This window comes from Schistocerca nitens, chromosome 3 (genome assembly GCF_023898315.1).
Source record: "Schistocerca nitens isolate TAMUIC-IGC-003100 chromosome 3, iqSchNite1.1, whole genome shotgun sequence".
Taxonomy (NCBI): Eukaryota; Metazoa; Arthropoda; class Insecta; order Orthoptera; family Acrididae; genus Schistocerca; species Schistocerca nitens.
Genome location: NC_064616.1, coordinates 945,334,109 through 945,357,934, shown reverse-complemented (window position 1 = coordinate 945,357,934; position 23,826 = coordinate 945,334,109). Strand labels below are relative to the sequence as shown.

General features: G+C 41.4%; 1 protein-coding gene across 1 annotated transcript in view; it reads right to left on the bottom strand.

The window, feature by feature from the left end:
- LOC126249498 (uncharacterized) overlaps positions 1–23,826 on the bottom strand; it is a 983,368-nt gene that overhangs the window by 223,796 nt on the left and 735,746 nt on the right. The window contains exon 7 of the mRNA XM_049951150.1: positions 9,837–9,974. Coding sequence (XP_049807107.1) covers positions 9,837–9,974 — 138 coding nt within the window. The remainder of the gene's footprint in view (positions 1–9,836; positions 9,975–23,826) is intronic.

The following is a 23,826-nucleotide window of genomic DNA, read 5'->3' as shown; positions in this document are numbered from 1 at the left end:
AAGTATTTGAGCAATCATTTTGTCACAGATAGTACGTTTTGCAAACCTTTCTGGTATTAGGTTTAGTTCAATACCAAATGCAGTTACGAGTGACTGTGATTGCGTGCAACCCCATATTCTAATGAATGATTTACTGTATTTATGTGTAGAATGTGAAGTTGCACAGTGTTTACAAGTTCACGTTAAACTCAAGGTTTTGCTATAAATGAACGGGTGAGCTGGTTCAGAAGGCAAGGAAGGACACACGACGTCATATAGGGCCATGCACTGCACTGCAGTGTTCAAACGGACATCTGGGTTATGAGAAGCTTTACTTCCTTTTTGCTATATCAGTACACTATACACGTAACATACTGTGGGGTAGCAAGTGGCCTCCTATATGTGACGGAGGTGCTAGTTCGCATCGAGTTTATTAAGAACAGGTCGTCACTGAACTCTCTGCAGTAGCCCGCGCAGGTGTGGCGCGTCGCCTGCTGGTAAAAACTGGACAGTGACAAAACTTCAGAATGACTGATATTTTTATGACATTCGAGGCAGGACATTCTAGGTTAAAGTAAATAATATCATTTTTTATTAAGTTTCATGAAATATTTTTTGCAATATTTCGCTTTTTTCGTGAATTTTTGAGCCACTGCCGACAGTAACTACAAACCTGGAATTCTCAAAAGTATGTGTGTTTTGACATGAGAAGGTCGTCCTAAAGGAAATTTAGGAACACAGTATTATTTTCGCAATTGTTGAGGACAACGTGATTTTTCAAGTATAAAATACAAAAACGTTATTAACCTTTACATTTGGAATACAGTTTTAAATTTCAGCACCTACTTCAATTACAGAGTTAATAAATGTGTACCAAATTTTAAACTGTACCAAAGTATTTTAGGGTACAGTTAATTTTAATTAAAATACGTCGCTGAAGCAAAATCCCAGTTGGGAAAGCTATACGCAATTAAGTAAAGAGACATTTCATGCTGAACTTCGGAGAGCTGTTGCATATTCCAACTGTGCTCAGACACGTTTGTAGGATTGCAGACATTTGTCTCAGTTTCCGCTGTACAACGACAGAAGTCACGCTGTGAGTGAAATCCGAACGATGGCAGTAATATGTCGTAACGCGAACGGGATGAAAACATTTCTGGAGTAACATGACTCAGTATTATCGCAGAACTAACTGTTTATGGTGTCCCAAAGAACTTAGTCATTGATATTTTTTGTGTAACACCATTACGGAACGTTGGAGAAATTTTAATTAGCTGGCGTTCTTTATGTGTTTCATTACGTGTCTTCTTCATGACATACTGCATGGCAAGGAAAACTTTATCAGGATCAAATATTCACTTCACAGCGAGTAAACTTGAACTTCCTTACCGAGAGTTTTCGGTTGGTCGTGTTGTACTAAGAAACTTTCATAGCCTTTCACTTCTAGGAGGTGTAAGGTGCTGTTAGTTAAACATGGTAAAGGACATGTATGCAAGTGTAACGATTTGAATTAGTACACATGTATGTCGGAACTGTTTAAATCACTAGAAAATTTTTAGTTGACCAAACGCAGATTTTAAATTATTTTCATATTTCTGAAAAGATAGTTATTTTTAGCGCAGTACCTAAGAGACCAGCAAGTGGACAGCAGGTCGCAGGTAATCAGTTGTTATTTCCTAGTTACCCACATACGCTTTCCGCTGGACGTTGTTGAGTGGGTGGCGAGAAAGGCTGCTTACGAACGTTACCGAGAACAGCTGCGAGCGAACAATACGGTTGCATCGCCAGATCACATTGCACACATTATAATCACCCACACACAGTATTTGTGCCTAAAGAAGACAGCGTAATGTTATTTCCTTCAGGACCTTCCTCACTAATGTAGTGTATAAATCAAACATATTATTCCAGTTGCTCGGAAGACAATTGTGGTAGGACGTCACACAATATCTGAAAATTTCTGAGCATTATGAAACATTGGCGGCTAGTACTTTAGTAGTCCTCCAAGAGTAATTTCTCCGCATACAAATAAAAGCTTTTTGTAAGTTTCCGTCTCAGTGCTCACTATTTGAGTCTTCTGCCTCCTTTTAGTATCATGGGACATACCGCTTCAGAAGAGAATGTGGTGCGTCTAGTATTCGCTACACAGATATAAGTAATGAATCACCGCATCGCCTTTGGCTTGCTGTCCATAGTTATCGAACATAATGGTCATTCCTTTAAAAATGGAATTACTCGATACCCGGCGTTGTTAAAAGTTTTTATAGTGAAGCTGAAATGACTCAAAATGGAGAAATTTGTGCAGCTATGTGAATGCAGTTAAAGAACGTTATCAGACGGTAACGTTGGGCGTGCAGGATATTGCTGATAAGTTTTCGAACTACCAAAGGCGAATTAGGCGGTTACATTTTACCTGACGATAATCAAAATGTATCTGGCGAATGGGAAGTAAATAATGACTAAAGTGGAAACTGAATTTCTCAAGAAATTATAGTGGAGATTATCAAAACTTTCGCATGGATTAAGTTCGATCTCCGGTTGTATGAAAACCTGAAACAAAACGCTGATCATGTTTCTAAAGAAACATAGATTTGGGAAAAGCTTATTGAGACGGTCCTTTACTAACAGCGATGTTTCTTGTTCATTAATTTCATATATCGTCTGCCAGTAACTTATGGTACGCTGGCTGCGTCCTGCATTTCTGTGAAAACAGGGCTTCCTCTAATGACCAAATATAAAAACAGGCCGTCCTGAAGAACGGGGTGAAGCGACATGTAGGGACTCCACTCCCTCCACCCAGTGGCGCTATGAGTTTCATAAATAATTTTACTCAATGATAATACGTCGACATCTTCATTACCTTCAGCTGAGCTTAATGTCTGTAACGTTTGTAATCTCATTTTCATAGCCCTGTATGTTCCTGTCATTTAATCACTCGCTTGTCAAAAGCAAACCCTAATGAGTTTTTTAAATACAGCAATCCCAGTGTTATTCGTCAGCCGTACCCATTTTCATTGGAGAACTAAATGTCAATCTTTTCACCGTTATTTGTTATCGATTGACGTGAGGACAAAAGACATTTTAAATCAGCGTATGGGGGATTGCGTGGATGCTCCTGCATTCCGCTGCCTATCCTGTTAAAAATCTCCTTGTTTCTCTCATTTTCAATTTATGTTTATCGTTTCTGTGAGTAAAGATGAAGAAACAAGGTAGGAACTCAACGTGACATATGAGAATTAAATAATGCGCTCTTAGGGACAGCCGCAAGTAAATTTGATTGCTTTCTAATGATGTGGTCGGACGGACACCGGGAAAGGCATTGTTACCATGATAAAAATCTAAAGCTGAAGAAAGAAATTTGTTCAAGACGTGCGAAAACGAAGAATGAGTGTAAGTAAAGCGCAAATCGTTTTCAAACGACGTTCTTGTCTGCATATGAGGTTTCAGCTGATACTCGAAGAAAATATCAGGAAAGGAAAGTTAGTTAAAAGTTTCACACATACATCATTTTACTACACACGCACACACACACACACATGCACACACACACACACTCACACACACAGAGAGATAGAGAGAGAGAGACTACAGGTTCACGAGCGAGTGCGGAGACAGAGACAGAGAGAGGGAGGGGGGAGGGTCTTTTAAGTGGGGAGGGGTAAAGGAAGAACCTGTTTCCTCGTCAGTAAATGGTCCGTCAATGTCGTGATGCTGAAGACGGAGGACTGACTCCGATAAAAAGAGAGACGGAAGGAGAACGGAATTGTTACCGCAGAGACTTGTGTATCGTGTGCAGTCTTCTCTCTGTGACCTGGAGACGAAAACATAATTTACAACACCCTTTACCAGCTTCCATAACAACTACAACAATTTTTATGAAGTAAATGCATCAAATTTTCTCGATTACATTATAATTTACCAAAGTCATAGAGCCAATTACACGTACAGGATGGGACTTCAAAAAGTAGGTTACGTGTGTTGGCCCTAGCCAAGACCACTGTGCAACAAAGTGGCGCATTGTCTGAAGAGAATACATGGTCCAGGTTCCCTGCAGACACATTTATGTTGCAGTACGGCTAACAGGTGTATCACAGTGTGCGAATGAAGTGAAACGGCAACTAGCAGCGTTCTTCAAAGTTGAAGCACCGGGAACACAACAATTCTTGTAGGTAAAATGTCTAAACTGCACATATTCACCGTGAAATTCTGGCGGATTTTGGACCAAATGGAATGTCGCGTGCAGTCGTAGTAAAATGGTGGCAAGCTGTTTGACCAAGACGTGGGTGATGTTGACAGGGAAGGAACGCCATAGACATCGACCACGGACGGCAACGTGAACCCAACAGAGGAACTGATTCGCAACAACTCCAACAATGAGGACGTCCAACCGGCGACTCTCGAATGGCTCGGTGGCCTAGGAGCGGATTTCTGTCGTGCAACAGTTGATCGATTGGTAGATCTATTGGTAACGTTATTTACAGAGATCAGGTGAATTATGTTCAAAAATAGTGTGAGGTCGCTGTGCTACTTTGCTGTATCCAATAAAAGTCACTTGGCCTGCCGCAATAATAGTGTAGCTCACTCTTTGAAGTGTCATAGTATATCTGTGTGAAAATGAAACATCGACGCCAGAGATGCACGCAAAAGGTAGTAGGAAGAACTGAAATCTAATGGAATTAATCACTGAAACCACGAGGGTACGTTCAGTCAGCCACTGGATAGGTTTTCTGTCTCACACAATGCCACCTTTTCTCCTGGAAGTACCGACATCCGGGTGGATCATCAAAATGGTTCAAATGGCTCTGAGCACTATGGGACTTAACATCTATGGTCATCAGTCCCCTAGAACTTAGAACTACTTAAACTTAACTAACCTAAGGACATCACACAACACCCAGCCATCACGAGGCAGAGAAAGAGTGGATCATCAGAAAGCCACATGACGGTCATCTATCTTTCCAACATGCATTTTTACATGGTCGTTCCACTTGCAAACGGACTGGACGAACACTCTTAGATTTTTCATTGATAGGTAATATACGAGTACAACTTAAGCAGAAACCAGATTAATGTTATAAGGCAGAGTTATAGTTTATGTCCCACGTTATTCAGTCTGTCACAAAAGGAGATCCTCGCTGAAGAATTACAACACCACCAATAGTGTTCCGAAGGAATAGGTACTCCAGCGACAAATTGAATGGGTGCTGCAGTCAAAATCAACAACGAGTGAGGAAGAGGCTGAAACTCTGAACGAAAAAGTGAAGCCGAAAATAATTTATTTGACTTACACAAGCCCAAACCCCAGAAAAATCGACGGGCTCCTACTGAATAATGACACCCAGATTTCGCTCCAGTCAAAAAAGATAAAATTCCTTTCAATATAAAAGAGGATCTAGGTTTTAGAAAGACTGGTGTGGACCGCGTTGAAGCGATTGTTGCAATCTTACGCGGAACAGACTATTCGAACGGACGAGGAGCGGTACCGGGTGGTTATTATTAAAGTGCAGCTTCTCACATAGGTCTAATGTGGGCTGTAATTATTGTATGGAAACGAAATTTGCTAGATATTGTAATACGTTAATGTAGAATCGATTTAGGTTAGAAAACAATTAGTCCGAATTTCGACCACCAAGTGCAAATTTGGCACTGTGAATGCAAGAAAGACGTACAGAAATGTTTCCATATGCAGTGGATTACGAACTGGACGTGGACATTGAAGGTCAAACAAGTGACAAAGGCATAATGTTGATTTTATTATTAACAGCCTCTTTTACAGTTTTGTTCAATCTGAGCACCGGAGACGACAATGGGATGCTGTACAGTGTCAGATTTGCACCTAGTGGCCAAAATTGGAACTAACTTTTTTCCACCGTAAATCGGTATCGCATTAACGCATTAGCATATCTACCAAAGTTTCGCTGCCATACGATAATTGCAGCTCACACTGGACCCCCGTGAGTAACTGCACTTTAGTTATAACCATCCGGTACAAGGACCATCGGCTGTCCAGCTGACTGAGACAAGGGAAACCAGCTGGCGCAGAGGATTGCCTCGAATACAGTCATGAAACGCCAAGTTCCTGAAACGCTGTAATTACGGAGTCTGTCGAAGTAAATATACCGGAAACCTAATATACCAGGACGAAGGTTTAAATTTAAACAAGGCATCAATTTATTAAGATTTTTCCTATCGTCTATCCACCAGAAATGGAAAATGTTGTATGGGTGTGCGTTTCACGGAATGACAGTGCGGGTCTTTGGCCGTACCGTCGTGAGCGTCCTGAGTGGGACTTGCGTATAAACAGTGGCGCTACACCAGCAATAATTTACAGCCCAGGTTGCGAGCACACACAACACAGATTTCAGCACCTGAGGAATGCGACTGAGTCTGTCGTCGAAATATCGTGCAGCAAGAGGGAAGCAACCATTGGGCTGAACACTCGAAAGCACACCTACACCGAGGAGTTGTTTCTGAAAAAGAGAAATACGTTAACATGTAATGTTAATTTAAATTTTAGGAAACCTTTTATGTATTTGTCAGGAGTCTATAAGTATCTGGAAGCGAAATTTAAACGATAAACAGGACGACGAGAATGAAAACTTTTGAAATGTGGTGTTCCAGAATAATTCTGAAGATAACGTGAGCAGATCGAAATGGGATGAGAAGAGATTTATGGCGGAACTTGACCACAAGGAGTCATACGTTGACAGGACACCTGATGACTAGAGTTGCGCTCTACCAAAGTAGTAGTTTTGGTACAGCACATAAATGACATAGTAAATAATAGGATTACCGCTACTATTGTTAGCACTGGCAGGGAAAGAAACAGAAATGAATGTATAAGAGAGAAACTGGGAGCCGACGAATTCTCTTGTTAGGTTGTTTGCTTTGCGCATAGTTATAACCGCTCAGCACTCGTTGGTAGTCCATTGTGTATTTTGTATCCCTACTGAATATAAATTGCATTTTACAAGTAATAAAAATTATTTGATCGTGCAGCTTCTACGCTTTTATGTAACTAGATCAATTAGTTCTGATGCAAGCAAAGTTTACATGCACAAATACGAGGGGCGTTCAGAAAGTAAGCTCCGATCGGTCGCGAAATGGAAACGACTATGAAAATCCGATAAAGCTTTGCACAGATGTGTTGGGTAGTGTCTCTAGTATAACCCCAGTTAGCATCACGTCGCTCTTCTCATTTCTGAGCTCGCAGTGAGTGCGTAAAGATGTCTAGAAAATAGTGTCTGCCGCCAAGTACGAGGGCCTGGTGAGAAATTTCGCCTGAAGCTATGCAGCTAACATTACATAACTGTCGTGCTGTTTCTTCTTCAAGACAATTCTCAGCCGCATTCTGCAGAGGCAATGAAGATGCTCCTGCATCGTTTTCAAATGGAAATGTGAGATTACCCACAATACAGTCCGCAATTGTCTCCCCCTGAGTTTCATCTCTGGTCACATGAACCGCTGTCTTTGAAGACATTTTGACACAGACAACGAGTTGTAGGCCAGCATGGAGAATTGGCGGAAAGCACTGGCGGCTGCCTTCTATGATGAGGCTATTGAAAAGTTGGTACAACGCTATGACAGAAGTCTAAGTCAGAACGGCGACTACGTAGAGAAGTAGCTGAAAGGTGTAGCTAATTGTGACAAGTAAAACATTTCTGATGTTCACTGTGGTTTCAATTTGGCAATCAATCGGAGCTTACTTTCTGAACAGGCCTCGTATATATAGGGTGTTACGAAAAGGTACGGCCAAACTTTCAGGAAACATTCCTCACACACAAATAAAGAAAAGATGTTATGTGGACATGTGTCCGGAAACGCTTAATTTCCGTGTTAGAGCTCATTTTAGTTTCGTCAGTATGTACTGTACTTCCTCGATTCACCGCCAGTTGGCCCAATTGAAGGAAGGTAATGTTGACTTCGGTGCTTGTTTTGACATGCGACTCATTGCTCTACAGTACTAGCATCATGCACATCAGTAAGTAACATCAACAGGTTAGTGTTCATCACGAACGTGGTTTTGCAGTCAGTGCAATGTTTACAAATGCGGAGTTGGCAGATGCCCATTTCCTGTATCGATTAGCACGGGGCAATAGCCGTGGCGCGGTACGTTTGTATCGAGACAGATTTCCAGAATGAAGGTGTCCCGACAGGAAGACGTTCGAAGCAAGTGATTGGCTTCTTAGGGAGCACGGAACATTCCAGCCTATGACTCACGACTGGGGTAGACCTAGGACGACGAGGACACCTGCAATGGACGAGGCAATTCTTCGTGCAGTTGACGATAACCCTAATGTCAGCGTCAGAGAAGTTGCTGCTGTACAAGGTAACGTTGACCACGTCACTGTATGGAGAGTGCTACGGGAGAACCAGTTGTTTCCGTACCACGTCAGCGTGTGCAGGCACTATCAGCAGCTGATTGGCCTCCACGGGTACACTTCTGCGAATGGTTCATCCAACAATGTGTCAATCCTCATTTCAGTGCAAATGTTCTCTTTACGGATGAGGCTTCATTCCAACGTGATCAAATTGTAAATTTTCACAATCAACATGTGTGGGCTGACGAGAATCCGCACGCAATTGTGCAATCACGTCATCAACACAGATTTTCTGTGAACGTTTGGGCAGGCATTGTTGGTGATGTCTTGATTGGGCCCCATGTTCTTCCACCTACGCTCAGTGGAGCACGTTGTCATGATTTCATACGGGATACTCTACCTGTGCTGCTAGAACACGTGCCTTTACAAGTACGACACGACATGTGGTTCATACACGATGGGGCTCCTGCACATTTCAGTCGAAGTGTTCGTACGCTTCTCAACAACAGATTCGGTGACCGATGGATAGGCAGAGGCGGACCAATTCCATGGCTTCCACGCTCTCCTGACCTCAACCCTCTCGACTTTCATTTATGGGGGCATTTGAAAGCTCTTATCTACGCAACTCCGGTACCAAATGTAGAGACTCTTCGTGCTCGTATTGTGGACGGCTGTGATACAATACGCCATTCTACAGGGCTGCATCAGCGCATCAGGGATTACATGCGACGGAGGGTGGATGAATGTATCCTCGCTAACGGAGGACATTTTGAACATTTCCTGTAACAAAGTGTTTGACGTCACGCTGGTACGTTCTGTTGCTGTGTGTTTCCATTCCATGATTAATGTGATTTGAAGAGAAGTAATAAGATGAACTCTAACATGGAAAGTAAGCGTTTCCGGACACATGTCCACGTAACATATTTTATTTTGTACTCAACAGAACTTTCTTCATCATGAGGCAAGCGTTTCCTGTTATTATTGGTAAATGCGAAAGTTGTTTATAAATTACAATCACATATTTTGTTTAAGTTCGTCGAAGTATTGAAGCGATGCTTGATACATTTTTTTGCGTTTTTTTAAGGAAATAGTGTGTTCTAGCAGTGCATGGTAAATGTGTATTGCTTCTTTACTTTTACTGCAACGCCCGTCTCCTTCACGCTACAAATCAACCGTTTTCGAAGAACGACTTGAATTAAACAGCGACAATTTCAATTTTACTATAAATACGTTTTATTTTTACGTAGCAGACAGGAGGATAACTATGTAGTCAGCAAGTTTCGTAGGTTATGCAGCCCCTTATGTATCCTCACTCAGTTTCTAGACGGTTCGCCGCCTCCCATTTCCAGGGGAATCTGATTAGAAAGAGTCGATCGTTATGAAGTAGCGCCTGATAGGCATGCAACACGTCTGGCGTACAGGTATCGCGGGAATGACATTATCTACGTTAGCTACTAGGAAGGCTACCGTAGTCTCGCTTACTGTTGCTAGTCTACGGTAGTTTTACAACTCTACTGGTGACGAGGGAAGCCGTACCTGCAGCTGCGCTGCTCGCGACACAGCTCGGCGAGAGAGTGGCAGGTGGGCATGGCCTGGCCGTCGACGCGCTGCGCACACACCGGGTGCAGCTTCTCCTGCGCCACCAGGCACTCGTCCTGCTTGTTCTCCGTCTTCCTGCAAAGCAAAAGTTTGTGATGAGCTGCACAGTTGTACAAATACGGGATCAATACAATGCGTAATCATTACCGACACGTCATTCGAATTATTTTAAGTAAAAAGATAAAGCCTTGAATAGGTGACGATTCCAGAGTAAATGTATACATACATCCACAAAGAAAAAGAATTTATTCTAAATAAAGAGAAATTAATTTTATTATCTTCTCAGATAAATTATTCTCTGTGATATGCCGATATACTCGTATTATTTTGAGTGGTTTTAGACGTAAATTAGAGAAATTAAACAGCAAAATTGCAACCGATGCCACAAAATTTATGTTCTCCTAAAATAAATTTTGATATAAAAAAGCGAACATTTGATATTTATGTTGAAAATATGAGATTTTTTTGAAATATGTTGTTGGCAAGTGTGGTTGTCAATATTCTAGTGAACTAAACTGTATGTAGGTTAAAACTGAGGCAAGATGTACAATAAGTGTCCTTCTCCTTATCTTAAAAAGAGAATAAGTAGAAAATTGCACAAAATAATGCTCTTCTCTCCATTGAATTCTCATAAGTAGTCTCTCAATAGTCTGCATTTTAATTTTATTTGCTTTGTCGTTTTTCAAGCGAGTTTCATCACTGTCGGACTATCTAAGCACGGCTGAAAATCCCTCTCGAGTTTTCAATGTTGCCGATTCTGTCTCCTGTTATTTTCAAACTCTGCAGCCGCAAGACTTCCAAAAGGATTGTGAAAGTAGCAAATGGCTGCAAAGTTTCCGTTTGTCACGATATATTCACTGTATTGCAAGTTCAGCATTTCTGAACGATTTTAATAATGTCATTTTATGTCTCTGCATGTCAGATGATTTCGCCTCCCATCTTATTTCAGTGTACTTAATACAGAATTGACAGAAGAGTCCACACGTCAGTTCGTCAACGCACCTTAAGATGGCGTCAGGGTTGTTCACCAAAATATTGTTTCCGATGGACTTAGAGAAACGTCAATAAACCCATAGCCTGGTATGCCAACAAATGCGCGAGATAAGCTCGGGTAGTTACAGTATTTTCAAGGCCTTTCTATAGTAGTAAGTGGGTTCATAACACAATTAAACGAATTTTGCGTCGTAACTAAATATCCATTAGAGCAAATCCTATTGCAAACTTGCTCGGTAGACTCATACGGGTCTACGGAAATTATAGTTAAAATATCCAGGGTAGGACTAAGCAGTCAACAAGTCATCCATGTTAACCATGGACTCATCAGCGATGGAAAGACTATTCTAGTGACCTGTTAGCTGTAACTTTTGCCGGCCGCGGTGGCCGAGCAGTTCTAGGCGCTTCAGTCCGGAACCGCGCGACTGCTACGATCGCAGGTTCGAATCCTCCCTCGGGCATTGATGAGTGTGATGTCCTTAGGTTAGTTAGGTTTAAGTAGTTCTGAGTTCTAGGAGACTGATTACCTCAGCAGTTAAGTCCCATAGTGCAACATTGTCTGATGCGTGAATGACACGGCTAAAGATCTTTCTAGGATTCCCCGAACACTCTCAGTGGCACTCGCCCACCTTTAGGGTAAATTTTAAAAAATGAACGCGTATAGAGAGAACCGGTAAAGTTGTCCGAGGCGCCTGCAGGTAGGCAACCTTTGAAAACCACCTGCATGCCTGAAAGCGTCTCTGACTACTTCACAGGTTGCCTCTGGACATTTTCATTTTTAAAATTCTCAGTAAAGGTTGGCAAGTGACAAGGAGTGTTTTGCAGAACTGGGGGTTCTTAGAGAAAACGTTTCCAATTTTATTCACTCTGAAGCGTCGTAGAGCCTGAGGGTGACGTCGCAGGCCTCCACGCTTTTGCACCATTGCAGAGATAGGTCGTGCCCAACTTTGTGCCAAATTTAGAACTGATGCGTCATAATAGGAGGCAGTTACGGTGTTTCGAAAAAGTGAACCATTAATTCTGTTGTGAAATTAAACAGCAAAATTGCAACCGATGCCACAAAATTTATGTTCTCCTAAAATAAATTTTGATATAAAAAAACCGAACATTTGATATTTATGAATTTGTATAATTGGTGTAACTATGCCGAAGGCGATTCAGTGCTGGATGTAAATATTATCATTAAGTCTTAACCATTCCATTTTTATATATGTGTCGACGTGTACGTGCAGTATCACGTCTCAAATAGTCCTATACGTGACACTTTTTCTTGCTGTGCCGAGAATTTTAGGAACTTCGTGAATTTCAAGTACAAATTATAAACTACGAGCGAGTGGTGAAAAGTAATACCTCCGAATTTTGTATGAAAACTGTTATAGATTTTTAAATAAAACAAACATTATTAACATTAGGCATATTTATTCTTCAGATCTATATATTAGCAGCATTCTTCCGTAAGAGAGATCCGAATTGTAGCGTGTAACATCCGAATTGTAACGTGTGACATGGCAGTGTGTAATGTAACTATGTCGGTGCCTGAGAAACAGCGAGCTATAATCGAGTTTCGAACTGGAAGAGTTCGTTGCCACATGAAGCACGTTCTCCTTCAGCAAAAAAATGCCAGATGACACGCGAGCGCGGCGATATCAGCAACAATCCGACGCCTTAGGATGACCGTTACCGATCATCCTCCAGTCACTCCCAACTCGGCCCTGTACGATTTTCAACTGTTTCCAAAACTTAAAGAACACCTTCGAGGCTTCACTTTGATAGTGAATAGAGTTGAGGTTGTGACTCCGTCAATAAATTCAAACATTCTACAGTGACGGTATCAACGAAGCGGTCTCTCGCTGGCAAAAATGTGTTCGTTGACAGGGTATTGAGAAATAAATATGTAGACATGAATAAGGATGTAGAATGGTAACAAAGTTTGTTTTATTTTAAAATATTTAAAGGTTTTCACATAGAAAATTAGGGGGCAGTACTTTTCAGCACCCGCTCATATTACGTAAATCCTACCATTGATTATCGTCAAAAATCTTAACAGGTGGTCCAAAATCACTGTCTTTTGCAGCTAAAGAGAAAATCTAATAACTTCTATGTAAATATTTTCGTTGTTTCATCACTTAGCCCGTTTCCCTTAGTCGGCAACGACTTTTGTGTTTCTTTAACTGTGTATTCATTTTTCTCTTGGTTTTTCCAATATGTTAAAGTTTATCACACGTACACGGAATATTATATACGCCACATGCTGACAGACGAGAGCGTTTATTCTCCACAGCTTCGAGTGCTTGACCTATTTTCTTTGTTCAAAATGGCTCTGAGCACTATGGGACTTAACTTCTGAGGTCATCAGTCCCCTATAACTTAGAACTAGAGAAACCTAACTAACCTAAGGACATCACACACATCCATGCCCGAGGCAGGATTCGAACCTGCGACCGTAGCGGTCGCGTGGTTCCAGACTGTAGTGCCTAGAACCGCTCGGCCACTCCGGCCGGCTATTTTCTTTGTTGTTCAACACAAAGAAGATGGTTCCAAAATCAATTATTAAAGATCACGGACATGATTGTTTCTTAGAAACATCTGAAAGTAAAATATCCATAAAATATTTATCGGAAACTATAAGAGATTAAACTAAAGTTGCGATGCGGTAATGATGGTGCAGCGAGGATAAAGCGGAACTCTAATTTTCATTTGCTTCTAAGGTATGCTGAGATCTGTATGTTAAAATGTTTGAGGTTTGCACGTTAAGATTACAGTTCATAATATTTTCTTTTCGTTCAAACAAATGTTACGGTATAAAGTACTTAAAAATAAGACATTTACATACAATTTTTCTGTACATACAATTACACACTGTAAATATGCAGTGAATTATTTAGCGCGAACCAGACACAGGCTGTAAACATGCACAAGTCTTGTTGATACGGGCCATTCAATCGATTATTACTGATGCAGTTTGGGAAAGAAGTTGACAGCATGAAAAGAACCTTTACTGTGTTTCGTTTAACTGACTAGCAGTTTAGCAAATACTTTCAATTTTCAGAATGAATATTTCACTCTACAGCAAAGTGTGTCCCCTTTTGAAACTTCCAGCATATTAAAACATAGTGCCGGACCATGTTTTTCGTGGGAAATCTCCTATCCAGACGCGACTCATGGCCCAACGACATATCTTCAGTACTGCCAGTAGCTCTCTGCCGCATACCTCCAAACTGATCCTCACAGGCCACTTCACGGACAAAACAGAAAGAATGAAAGGAATTAATGTTAAAGTGATATCCCGTCGATAATCACCACCTTTCAGGGGAAAGAGTCAGTGGAAGAGAACTACAGATAGATCAGCGAGAAACACATAAAGGTCCTCATCAAATTACGCAACTTAAGGGTTGATAAAAGAGGGTAAATCTACTCAGACATAATTGTATCTTTTTTACACGAAATTGAATGGAATCAAGCTTGAAAAAGCAGCATATCTGTAGCAGTCACTTATCGAAAATCGTGTATCGCCGTCAGCTGTTACGAAAATTTTAATTGTAGCTACCATTTTCGATTGTTACCACCAATCATTATATACAGCACGTTTTTAAATTGCGGTATCTGCGTGAGTACGTACACGATGTTCTGTCTCACTCTATATAACGTAGGAAATACACAGTGAATATGACAACATTAGCAGTTACAGGTACAATGGTATTTACTAGAATAATCACACTATTCCTATACTGGGTACTTATAGCTGAAACCGAATGATATCTTCTCTGAAAGAGAAATGAACATGTTTCATCAATCAACTGTTACAAATGCAGATATTTTTATTGGTGACTGAGGATAGTGTACTGAACAACATTACATCAGTATTTACTTCATTTGCAAACTAATAATCATTGGTATTAGGATTAGTGTGTTTTTAGGTTGGTTGGTAACTCCATGTATACATGCGCCAAGAGGAAGCCATTAATGCTTATTTTCCCCTGGACAGCAGGTCAGGTGCAGGAGTCTGGACATGTGGTCGAAAAATGGTTAACCATACTGACAGGCACAGTCCACTTTGTAGTGCAGTTTTGCAGGAGACATTATGTGACGCGTTTCAGAGAAGTCTATTAAACGCAGACGAAAAACAATAACACCCTGAAGTGCGTATATGTTAAGGTACCAATTGTGACACGACAATTATCTGTTGTCATTTGGAGAGAGAAGTTTGATTGAGGGGCGCGCTTATAGTCCGCGCGCATGGCGAACGGCGAGGCCGACTCAGCCAGGCAGCTGGCGAGAGCGGGATGACGGCGGCGAGCGAGTGGTCAGCGGCAGATCGCTCCACGTGGACTTCAGCTGGCGGTTACATCACGTCACGAAGGTTCACTCAGTTCCAGCGCACGGCTTTAAGATAGTGCTTCATCCACTTTTGCGTTGGTTACACACAAACGCAGATTAGTACAACAAAGTACGATTCGGCAAATAAAGAGGAGTTTAGGCGAATCACACGAGACGCTGATACGATTTATACGAGTTTTATATCAAAAGAAATTAAATAAGTAAATCTGCAATATGTGCAATTTACAGAATAATTTATAGCTTTCGAATCAAACCAGGTACAGAGTAGAGCAAGTCTCACCGAAACACTACGACTGACATACTTGTATAATTTGCAGCATTAATATTTCACTGGAAAAACAGCAATTTTACTAATTTATTGCTAATAATTAAATAAAACTAATAATACAAGACAGAACAGCGAGGCTGTGTACTATCTCGGGTGTCGTTATACACATTTAAACTTCATTAGTTTGTGATATTTGTAATTATCATGATACGTTGTCTTCGTTTGTTAATAGTTTTTGCATAGTTTTGCCCATAATTCATTAAAATTTGTATATACGTAAACTCTGATCAGCGCGTCAGAAAGAGCGCTTCAAATCCGTATTTAGTGGCACAAATGGACAAAAACTATTTTCGCACACTGCAAAGATATTTGCAAAACATTAAAACATTAATCTGGGCAAACTATTGCAGCTACAAATTTGTGTAATATGTGTTTTTGATGATAATTTGAGGGCACATATAATGATGCAAACAAAATTAAGATTGCTCTTCTATGTAAAAAAAATTATGCAAAGAGGTGGTGATCAATGGAAAGCAGTTACATGGTGTAGCTTGCAGAATTTCGGATAGAGGGTATTTAAACGGAGCTGACACAAAGCTCGAGGACGGGAGTTATGTGCGGCTTTCCGAAGCCGGACCAGTTTTATTCGATGCGATACTTAATGATAATTTTTGTGGTTCGAGGGGCGTTGAACTTAGCTGAATTTCGCGTGTGCGCGCAAACGGAGGATAGAATATTTCACGACGAAACCGGTGTAGAACACAGTAGGGACTTGCGTTTCTCACGCGTTGTGTCTTTTGGTGATTGTTTCTGCAAGCAAACGGCACTTTGCTGCAAAATCGTAGCTGTGGGAGTCTGTTTCCAATCAAGTGGCTCCACACTTAAGCGCTGAAGCGCTACTGTGGGACTCTTGTTTATTTTTGAGCATTCCGAACTGCGTCTTGGGATACCAACGGGATTTACTTTTTGATACTGTCAGATTGGAATGTAATTATTTTGACCACGTTTAGGCGATTGATTCTCAAACAGTGCCACTGCGCTTTAACTGTGTTTAAACCAGTCGGGACTGTGAATATTTTGTAGCATCCGATAGTTAGGAACTCGCTTTAGTGTCGGGGAAACTTTAGATCATCTGGATTAGGACGTGTTTTAGCGAACTGATCGATTTGCTAAATATCAGTCGATGATCTTCACCATTCAACAACTTTTATTAAAATTTATAGCGTCTTCCGTATCGCTATTGGAGATTCGAGCAATAATTGAAACTGCACTTAACTGTTTGGAAGATAACACTAGTGAACGATATTTAATTATGGATACAACCTTGTGAATTTTAAGGAACTTAACACACGCATTCGATTCGTCATTTGACTTCAGCCTCCTAGACTGTACCTATTTGACATTTTTACTTGTCGGTCAGCGGCATAGAGAGTATTTTATTTATGAACTTTAACAGGTATTAAGCTCACATTTCTGGTGGCGGAAAGGATGGGAGATCATCCTCGAGTTAGACTTCGATAGCCAGCGAGTAGAAGCATTTGCAGTCCCATTCCGTAGACCGTCGCACAATGATCACAATATCTGCACTTTTACGCTTTACAGTTCGTATATCTAAACTAAAGAGTCTGATTCATTCACTGTGTATATTCACAATTAGTGCGACTACGGCAGTAAAAAAGGAAAGGTAGATTCATGATTTATGTCATTATAGACAGTGTTTTGAGCCATTGGGATGAAAACGCACTATGTCTGCCTTTAAGAAATCATCGAAACTTTCGCCTGGAGTGATTTGGGAAAAGCAAAGAAAACAAATTGTGATGGCTAGACAAAAATTTTAACAGCCCTCCTCTTCAGTGACATTTGTAACAAGGCATTATGCTTATGCCATGTTCCATTGCGCTATAAGACGTATTTTCATACGAAGCTCGACTGGTCATAGCAGGCAAGAGTACATCTATTATACAGGGCGTCACAGGAGGGGTGGTCAACATTCAATGATATGACAAGAACGATCATTCAAAGCAAAACAATCTCGTGAATATGGTCTCTAAAACGCACCCCTTTAGAGCTACGAGCACTTCATTTTCGATACAGTGAAGCTAATCTCTTTTACTGCAAGCTCTTTGCTTAATGTATTTTCAGAGGTCGTAGTAGGGATCAAAACAAGAAACAAAAGCCGGCCGGAGTTGCCGAGCGGTTCTAGGGGCTTCAGTCCGGAACCGCGCGACCGCTACGGTCGCAGGTTCGAATCCTGCGTCGGGCATGGATGTGTGTGATGTCCTTAGGTTAGTTAGGTTTATGTTGTTCTAAGTTCTAGGGGACTGATGACCACAGCAGTAAGTCCCATAGTGCTCAGAGCCATTTGAGCCAAGAAACAAAAGTCCAGTAACCGTGGGCTCTAAAGTGCATATATCAGAAATATGAGCACTTGTTCATCTTCCCCATTTTAAAACACATATTCTAATGAAAAGGTGCTCATAGCTGTTAGGGAACGTAGTTTACAGCCCATGTTCACTAGACACTTTTCCAAAAATATGGAAAGCAGAGAGATTACAGTAGAAAAGACTTGTTTCACAATATAGATGTTGAAGTAGTGTTCATAGCTCTTAAGTTATGCACTTTGGAGCCCATTTTTACTAGACATTTTTGATTGAAATGATCGTTCCTGTCATATCCCTTTACCGTTCCTCCTGGTACACTGTGTACATGACTGAATTCATTACCTGAACTCATTTATGATGAGGCTGTAATTGCTGCTCCACTATATTCTTCCAAGTGTGCATGTCATGAACAGTTTCTTCAAATTCTACTGAGACAATTCTTTCTTGAGAACATCGGAAAACTCCTCGCGAATCAATATGAAGCCTGTAGCAGAGCGTACGTTTTACTTTACCGTGTATTGCAGTCTGTTCCCAGTCTATTCCTCGACTGAGTATCGGACTCATGACTGCTTATACGCCTTTACCTGAGCTCTGTTAATCAAATTTTATACTCGCGATCGACGTGAAGGGGATTGAAGAGTATTCACAGTTTCGTTCCTGAAAACCTGTTGTTAGAATTTCCCGTTTGCTAAGCAGGTTCCCACGAGATACATGACGCCTTTCTTCGAGTGCCTGCCAGTTAAGATTTCTCAGTACATCTACTGCACGTTCTCGCCAGTCAAACAAGCCAGTGACCATTCACACCGCCCTTCTGTAGTTTGGTACACTACATAAATGACGTAGTAAATTGTAGGATTGCTGGTAGTATTGGTAGGGAGAAAAACATAAATAAATCTGTAAGAGAGAAACTGGAAGCCGATGATTTCCTTTTTTTTTTTTTCTTTTTGTTGAGTTGTTATCCTTCCAGAATATAAACTGCATTTTATAACTAATGAAAATTAGTTGATCGCATAACTTCTGCGCTTTTACGTAGCCAAAGCAATTAATTTTGATGCAAGTACAGTTTACATGCACGGACATAAAAATATATACAACTATAGTTTTTGTTTTGCACTCAATAGATGCTTCATCATGATCAAAGGCAAGAGTTTCTTGTTATTGTTGAGAAATACGAAAGCTGTTTATGAATATTTTATGTAAGTTCGACGAAATATTGAAGCAATATTTTGTTGTTTTGGTGTTTTTTCTTTTTATTTTACCCTTTTATTGAGAAAGTAGCATTTTGTAGCACTATGTGATGAATCTATTAATTTCTTTATTTTTGCTACAACGTATCTGTGTTTCACGTTACAAATCAACAATTTGCCAATAAAACCTGAATTGAACGTTGAAAAGACCGATTTTGCTATAAATACTGTTTATTTTTAAGTAACAGACAGGAGGATAACTACGTAGAACAAAAATTTTCTGTATGTTTCTCGGCCCTTTACATATCCTCACTCAGTTTCTAGACGGTTTACCGCTGCTGGGTTTTAGGAGAATCTAGTAAGACACCGATCCCACATGTAAAGATAGCGATCGTTATGAGGTAACGACCGACACGTATACAGCAGATATAACGTACATGTAACGCGAGTACGACCTTAATTGACCAAAGCTACTAGGAGAACTATCGTAGTCTACGCTTACTGTTGATAGTCTACAGTAGCCTACGGTAGTTTTACAACTCTAACTTCCATACATTTGAGTGGTGATCGTTACCACGTGAAACTTCCCGGTATCTCTTATGTCCGCGCACGCGCCGACTGTTCCACGCTTTGGAAATAAGGTCCCGTAGTCAGAGCTCTTAAAGTGATACGCCAAGTGTCCATCCTTGCTAATGCACCATAACAATGCGTCAGTTCTCTTGCAGGTTTCGAGCAGTGTAGTGTACAAGCGTAACCGTTATCTGGCACTGCAGCCTGCAAAGGCAACGCAGTAGAATGACAAGACGAGCGTCAAATAACGTGGAGTTTTAGTAAGACATTGTACAGGATGCTTTATGCTTACAGATCAGAGCAGTAACGCGTTAGGGAGTACTGAATACTTTAATCGTGTTTAGATGGAATGACGAATTTGTAACTGAAGACGTAATTTACTTTACGATTCCCTTAGCTAAAACTGTTACGGCCTACAAGAAAAATGAGAACCCGTGGAATTGAGTTAGCTTAGAGTAGTCGTCAGAGTTTCAGTAACTAGGGTGTTTGAGCGTTTTAGGACTGCAGGGCGGCGTTATTGAGAAGCCAGTCTTGACGGGCGCACGTGAAACTTGTCGGAGGGGCGGGCGGCCTTTGTGCCAGACAATAATGAAGCGGCGGCATGCGGGCAGCGAACAGGGGCCGTGAGCCAGGGAACAGGAGCGCTGGCTGTAGCCGATCGCGGCCGCGCCTTCTGCTGCCGCACCTGTCCGGCGCCTCTCACAAGGGAACCTCCCCATCGCACCCCCCTCAGATTAAGTTTTAAGTTGGAACAGTGGATAGGCCTTGAAAAACTGAACACAGATCAATCGAGAAAACAGGAAGAAGTTGTGTGGAACTACGAAAAAAAATAAGCAAAATTTTTGTTGCCTTACTTTGGGTCTAGTGGTGCTCCGCAAGCTCTTCACAGTGACAGCCAAATCGTGCTCCTAGCTAACCGTTAGCCCATTTATAACTCCACACAAAGCTGGTAAGTACCAATTACGTGCATGCCGCTATACTGGTACAATGAGAGCACAGGCAAAACAAATACTGCGCGACTAACACGTACAGACACGATCTATCCGTTGTGGGTTCAGCCATTTTTTACACATTATTAGTCTCTTTGTTATTAGCTATTCAAATCTGACGGTGTTTTTTTCATAGAAGAAAGTCTAATAAAGAGCGAACAGGCGTTTTCACTTCAATAAAATACTTGGCTGGGTTGCATTTTAAGTTCTCAGTTCACGCGAAAAATAAAAAAGTTCTAATTTAGAGTGATTTAGTGACGATATACGTCACGATATTTTGTAGCATCTGTGAGATACTTGCGTTATTATTAATAGGAATATAGAAGGACGAACAGAAGAAATGCAGCGGCTGACGCCGAGTCGAGAGGAACGCCCTTTTAGCGCTGGCAGCTTTAGCTGTTAGCTGATACACAGTAATTTAGTTGTTTTTTTTTTCACGTACTTCTGCGAAGACGAGAACTGTACCTGTGCAGTTTACTGTGTAGACTAGCGTTTACCGACTTACTTTAAGTTTTTGCTTTTGTGGAAATCTTGTGCGTATCCTTACACGAGGCGGCTTCCTATGTATTTTTACCACCACCAGAAACACCACGTCACATGAAAACGTTTAAACCTCGTGTTAGGACACAGCATACAGTTTAGATCAGTACTTTAGAGTTTGCATATTTATTTCCTGCAGCAGATTTTGCGCAAGAATAGTTCCTAGTAAAAAGTACAAGTAACTGTTGGTACATACATTATCAGTTGAGCTATTTGTTTTTAAGAGCTTGCGGTTCTTGCGGGCTCAGGCTATAGTGAGAACTGTGCAGGGCAGATTTTAGTGTTTCTGAATTCTCCTCGTTACGCTTTGCGTACATTCCAACCTCAGTAGCCCCACAGTTGGGTAATTTTCTCTTTCGCGGATGTGTTTTAGTACTTTCTAAGCTACTACTGGTTGTTTTGCTTGTATTTTTTTCTTTGAGATCTTATTGAACTTTTTTTTCACAGCACGATATGGCCAGGGATTTTGCTTCTTGTGAGCGGACATAAGAAGAATTGACTGCTGTCTGTAAACAGCTGGAAGCTGCGTTGGCCAAAGTCACCAGGCTTTTGGCTGCTGCTCAAAGCTGCGGCGACATCGGGGCGCCAGTGATAAGATCCGTAGTATCCTAAAAAATAACACTCGTCGGCACGCTGGTGGGTTCTTAACTTCACTCCTGGATGGGGCCGATGATATTATAACTCATTAAATATTGGACCACTTTAGTATAACAAAAACAAGAGGAAATATCGTGATACAATTCGTGTCTATAGGAATATCTTAACTATTTATTACTGTCACTCGGTACTAATGTCTCACTTATAACTGAACAAGATACCAGTCTCTTCTCACAGAGTACAGCTGGCTATAAACTTTTATGCAGAATTCTGTCGAACATAATTTATGCACCACTGGCTCGGTGGAGAGACGGTACTGTCATCTCTGGCGATGATTGTTGACGGGGCTGAGCGGCACTGAGCTGAGACGTAAATAAGCGAGCCGATGCGTTGGCGTATGGAAACTCTTCTGGGGATGTCTACGCCACTGTCTCTCATTCGTCGTTGCTACAGATAGTGACCATTTTCTTCGGCACCTCGCTCTTCAGACGATACAAGACCTGTGACACCTGTGCTACCGTTGGAATCCCCTAGTGACCTGGTTGTCGCTGCGTCTTGCGAGTGGTCCGTCCTCACTCGACAGAGTGTGGCGGACAGTGGTGGGTTCGCGTGCCAATAGTCGGAAAGCGAAAGGTGGAGCGGACCGCTCGGTTGGCTTCTTACGGCTTAACAACAGGTTCTAGCTAATACTTACGAGCCAATACGGGATACCTCTCCTGTTGTAGGCCGGCCGGAGTGGCCGTGCGGTTCTAGGCGCTACAGTCTGGAGCCGAGCGACCGCTACGGTCGCAGGTTCGAATCCTGCCTCGGGCATGGATGTGTGTGATGTCCTTAGGTTAGTTAGGTTTAATTAGTTCTAAGTTCTAGGCGACTGATGACCTCACAAGGGAACCTCCCCATCGCACCCCCCTCAGATTTAGTTATAAGTTGGCACAGGGATAGGCCTTGAAAAATTGAACACAGATCAATAGAGAAAACAGGAAGAAGTTGTGTGGAACTATGAAAAAAATAAGCAAAATATACAAATTGAGTAGTCCATGGGCAAGGTAGGCAAAATCAAGGACAGTGTCAGCTTACGAGCGCCGTGGTCCCGTGGTTAGCGTGAGCAGCTGCGGAACGAGAGGTCCTTGGTTCAAATCTTCTCTCGAGTGAAAAGTTTAATTGTTTATTTTCAGATAATTATCAAAGTTCAGGTACTCACACATAATCAACTTCGCTCTCCAAAATTCCAGGACATGTTCAGATTTGCTTGGACATATACAGGATTTGACGGTCTACGCATGGAAACATTTGAAAACGTAAAAAAACAAATGTTTTGACAGAGCACAGGGAAAACTGTGCGATTGTGAAACTGTTGCATTCATTTGTTGCAGTTTATGTGACAAACTCTTATGTTTTCATCACTTTTTTGGGAGTGATTATCACATCCACAAGAAAACCTAAATCGGGCAAGGTAGAAGAATCTTTTTACCCATTCGCCAAGTGTACAAGTTAGGTGGGTCGACAACATATTCCTGTCATGTGACGCACATGCCGTCACCAGTGTCGTAAAGAATATATCAGACGTGTTTTCCTGTGGAGGAATCGGTTGACCTATGACCTTGCGATCAAATGTTTTCGGTTCCTATTGGAGAGGCACGTCCTTTCGTCTACTAATCGCACGGTTTTGCTGTGCGGTCGCAAAGCACAGACACTAAACTTATTACAGTGAACAGAGACGTCAATGAATGAACGGACAGATCGCAACTTTGCGAAAATAAAGAAAGTAAAATTTTCACTGGAGAGCGGACGCGAACCAAGGACCTCTCGTTCGGCAGTTGCTAACTCTAACCACGAGACCACTGCGCTCGTAAGTTAACATTGTCCTTGATGTTGCATATCTTGCACATGGACTACTCAGTTTGTATATTTTGCTTATTTTTTCATAGTTCCACACAACTTCTTCCTGTTTTCTCGATTGATCTGTGTTCAGTTTTTCAAGGCCTATCCCCTGTGTCAATTTATAACTAAATCTGAGGGGCGTGCGATGGGGAGGTTCCCTTGTCAGAAGTTAAGTCGCATAGC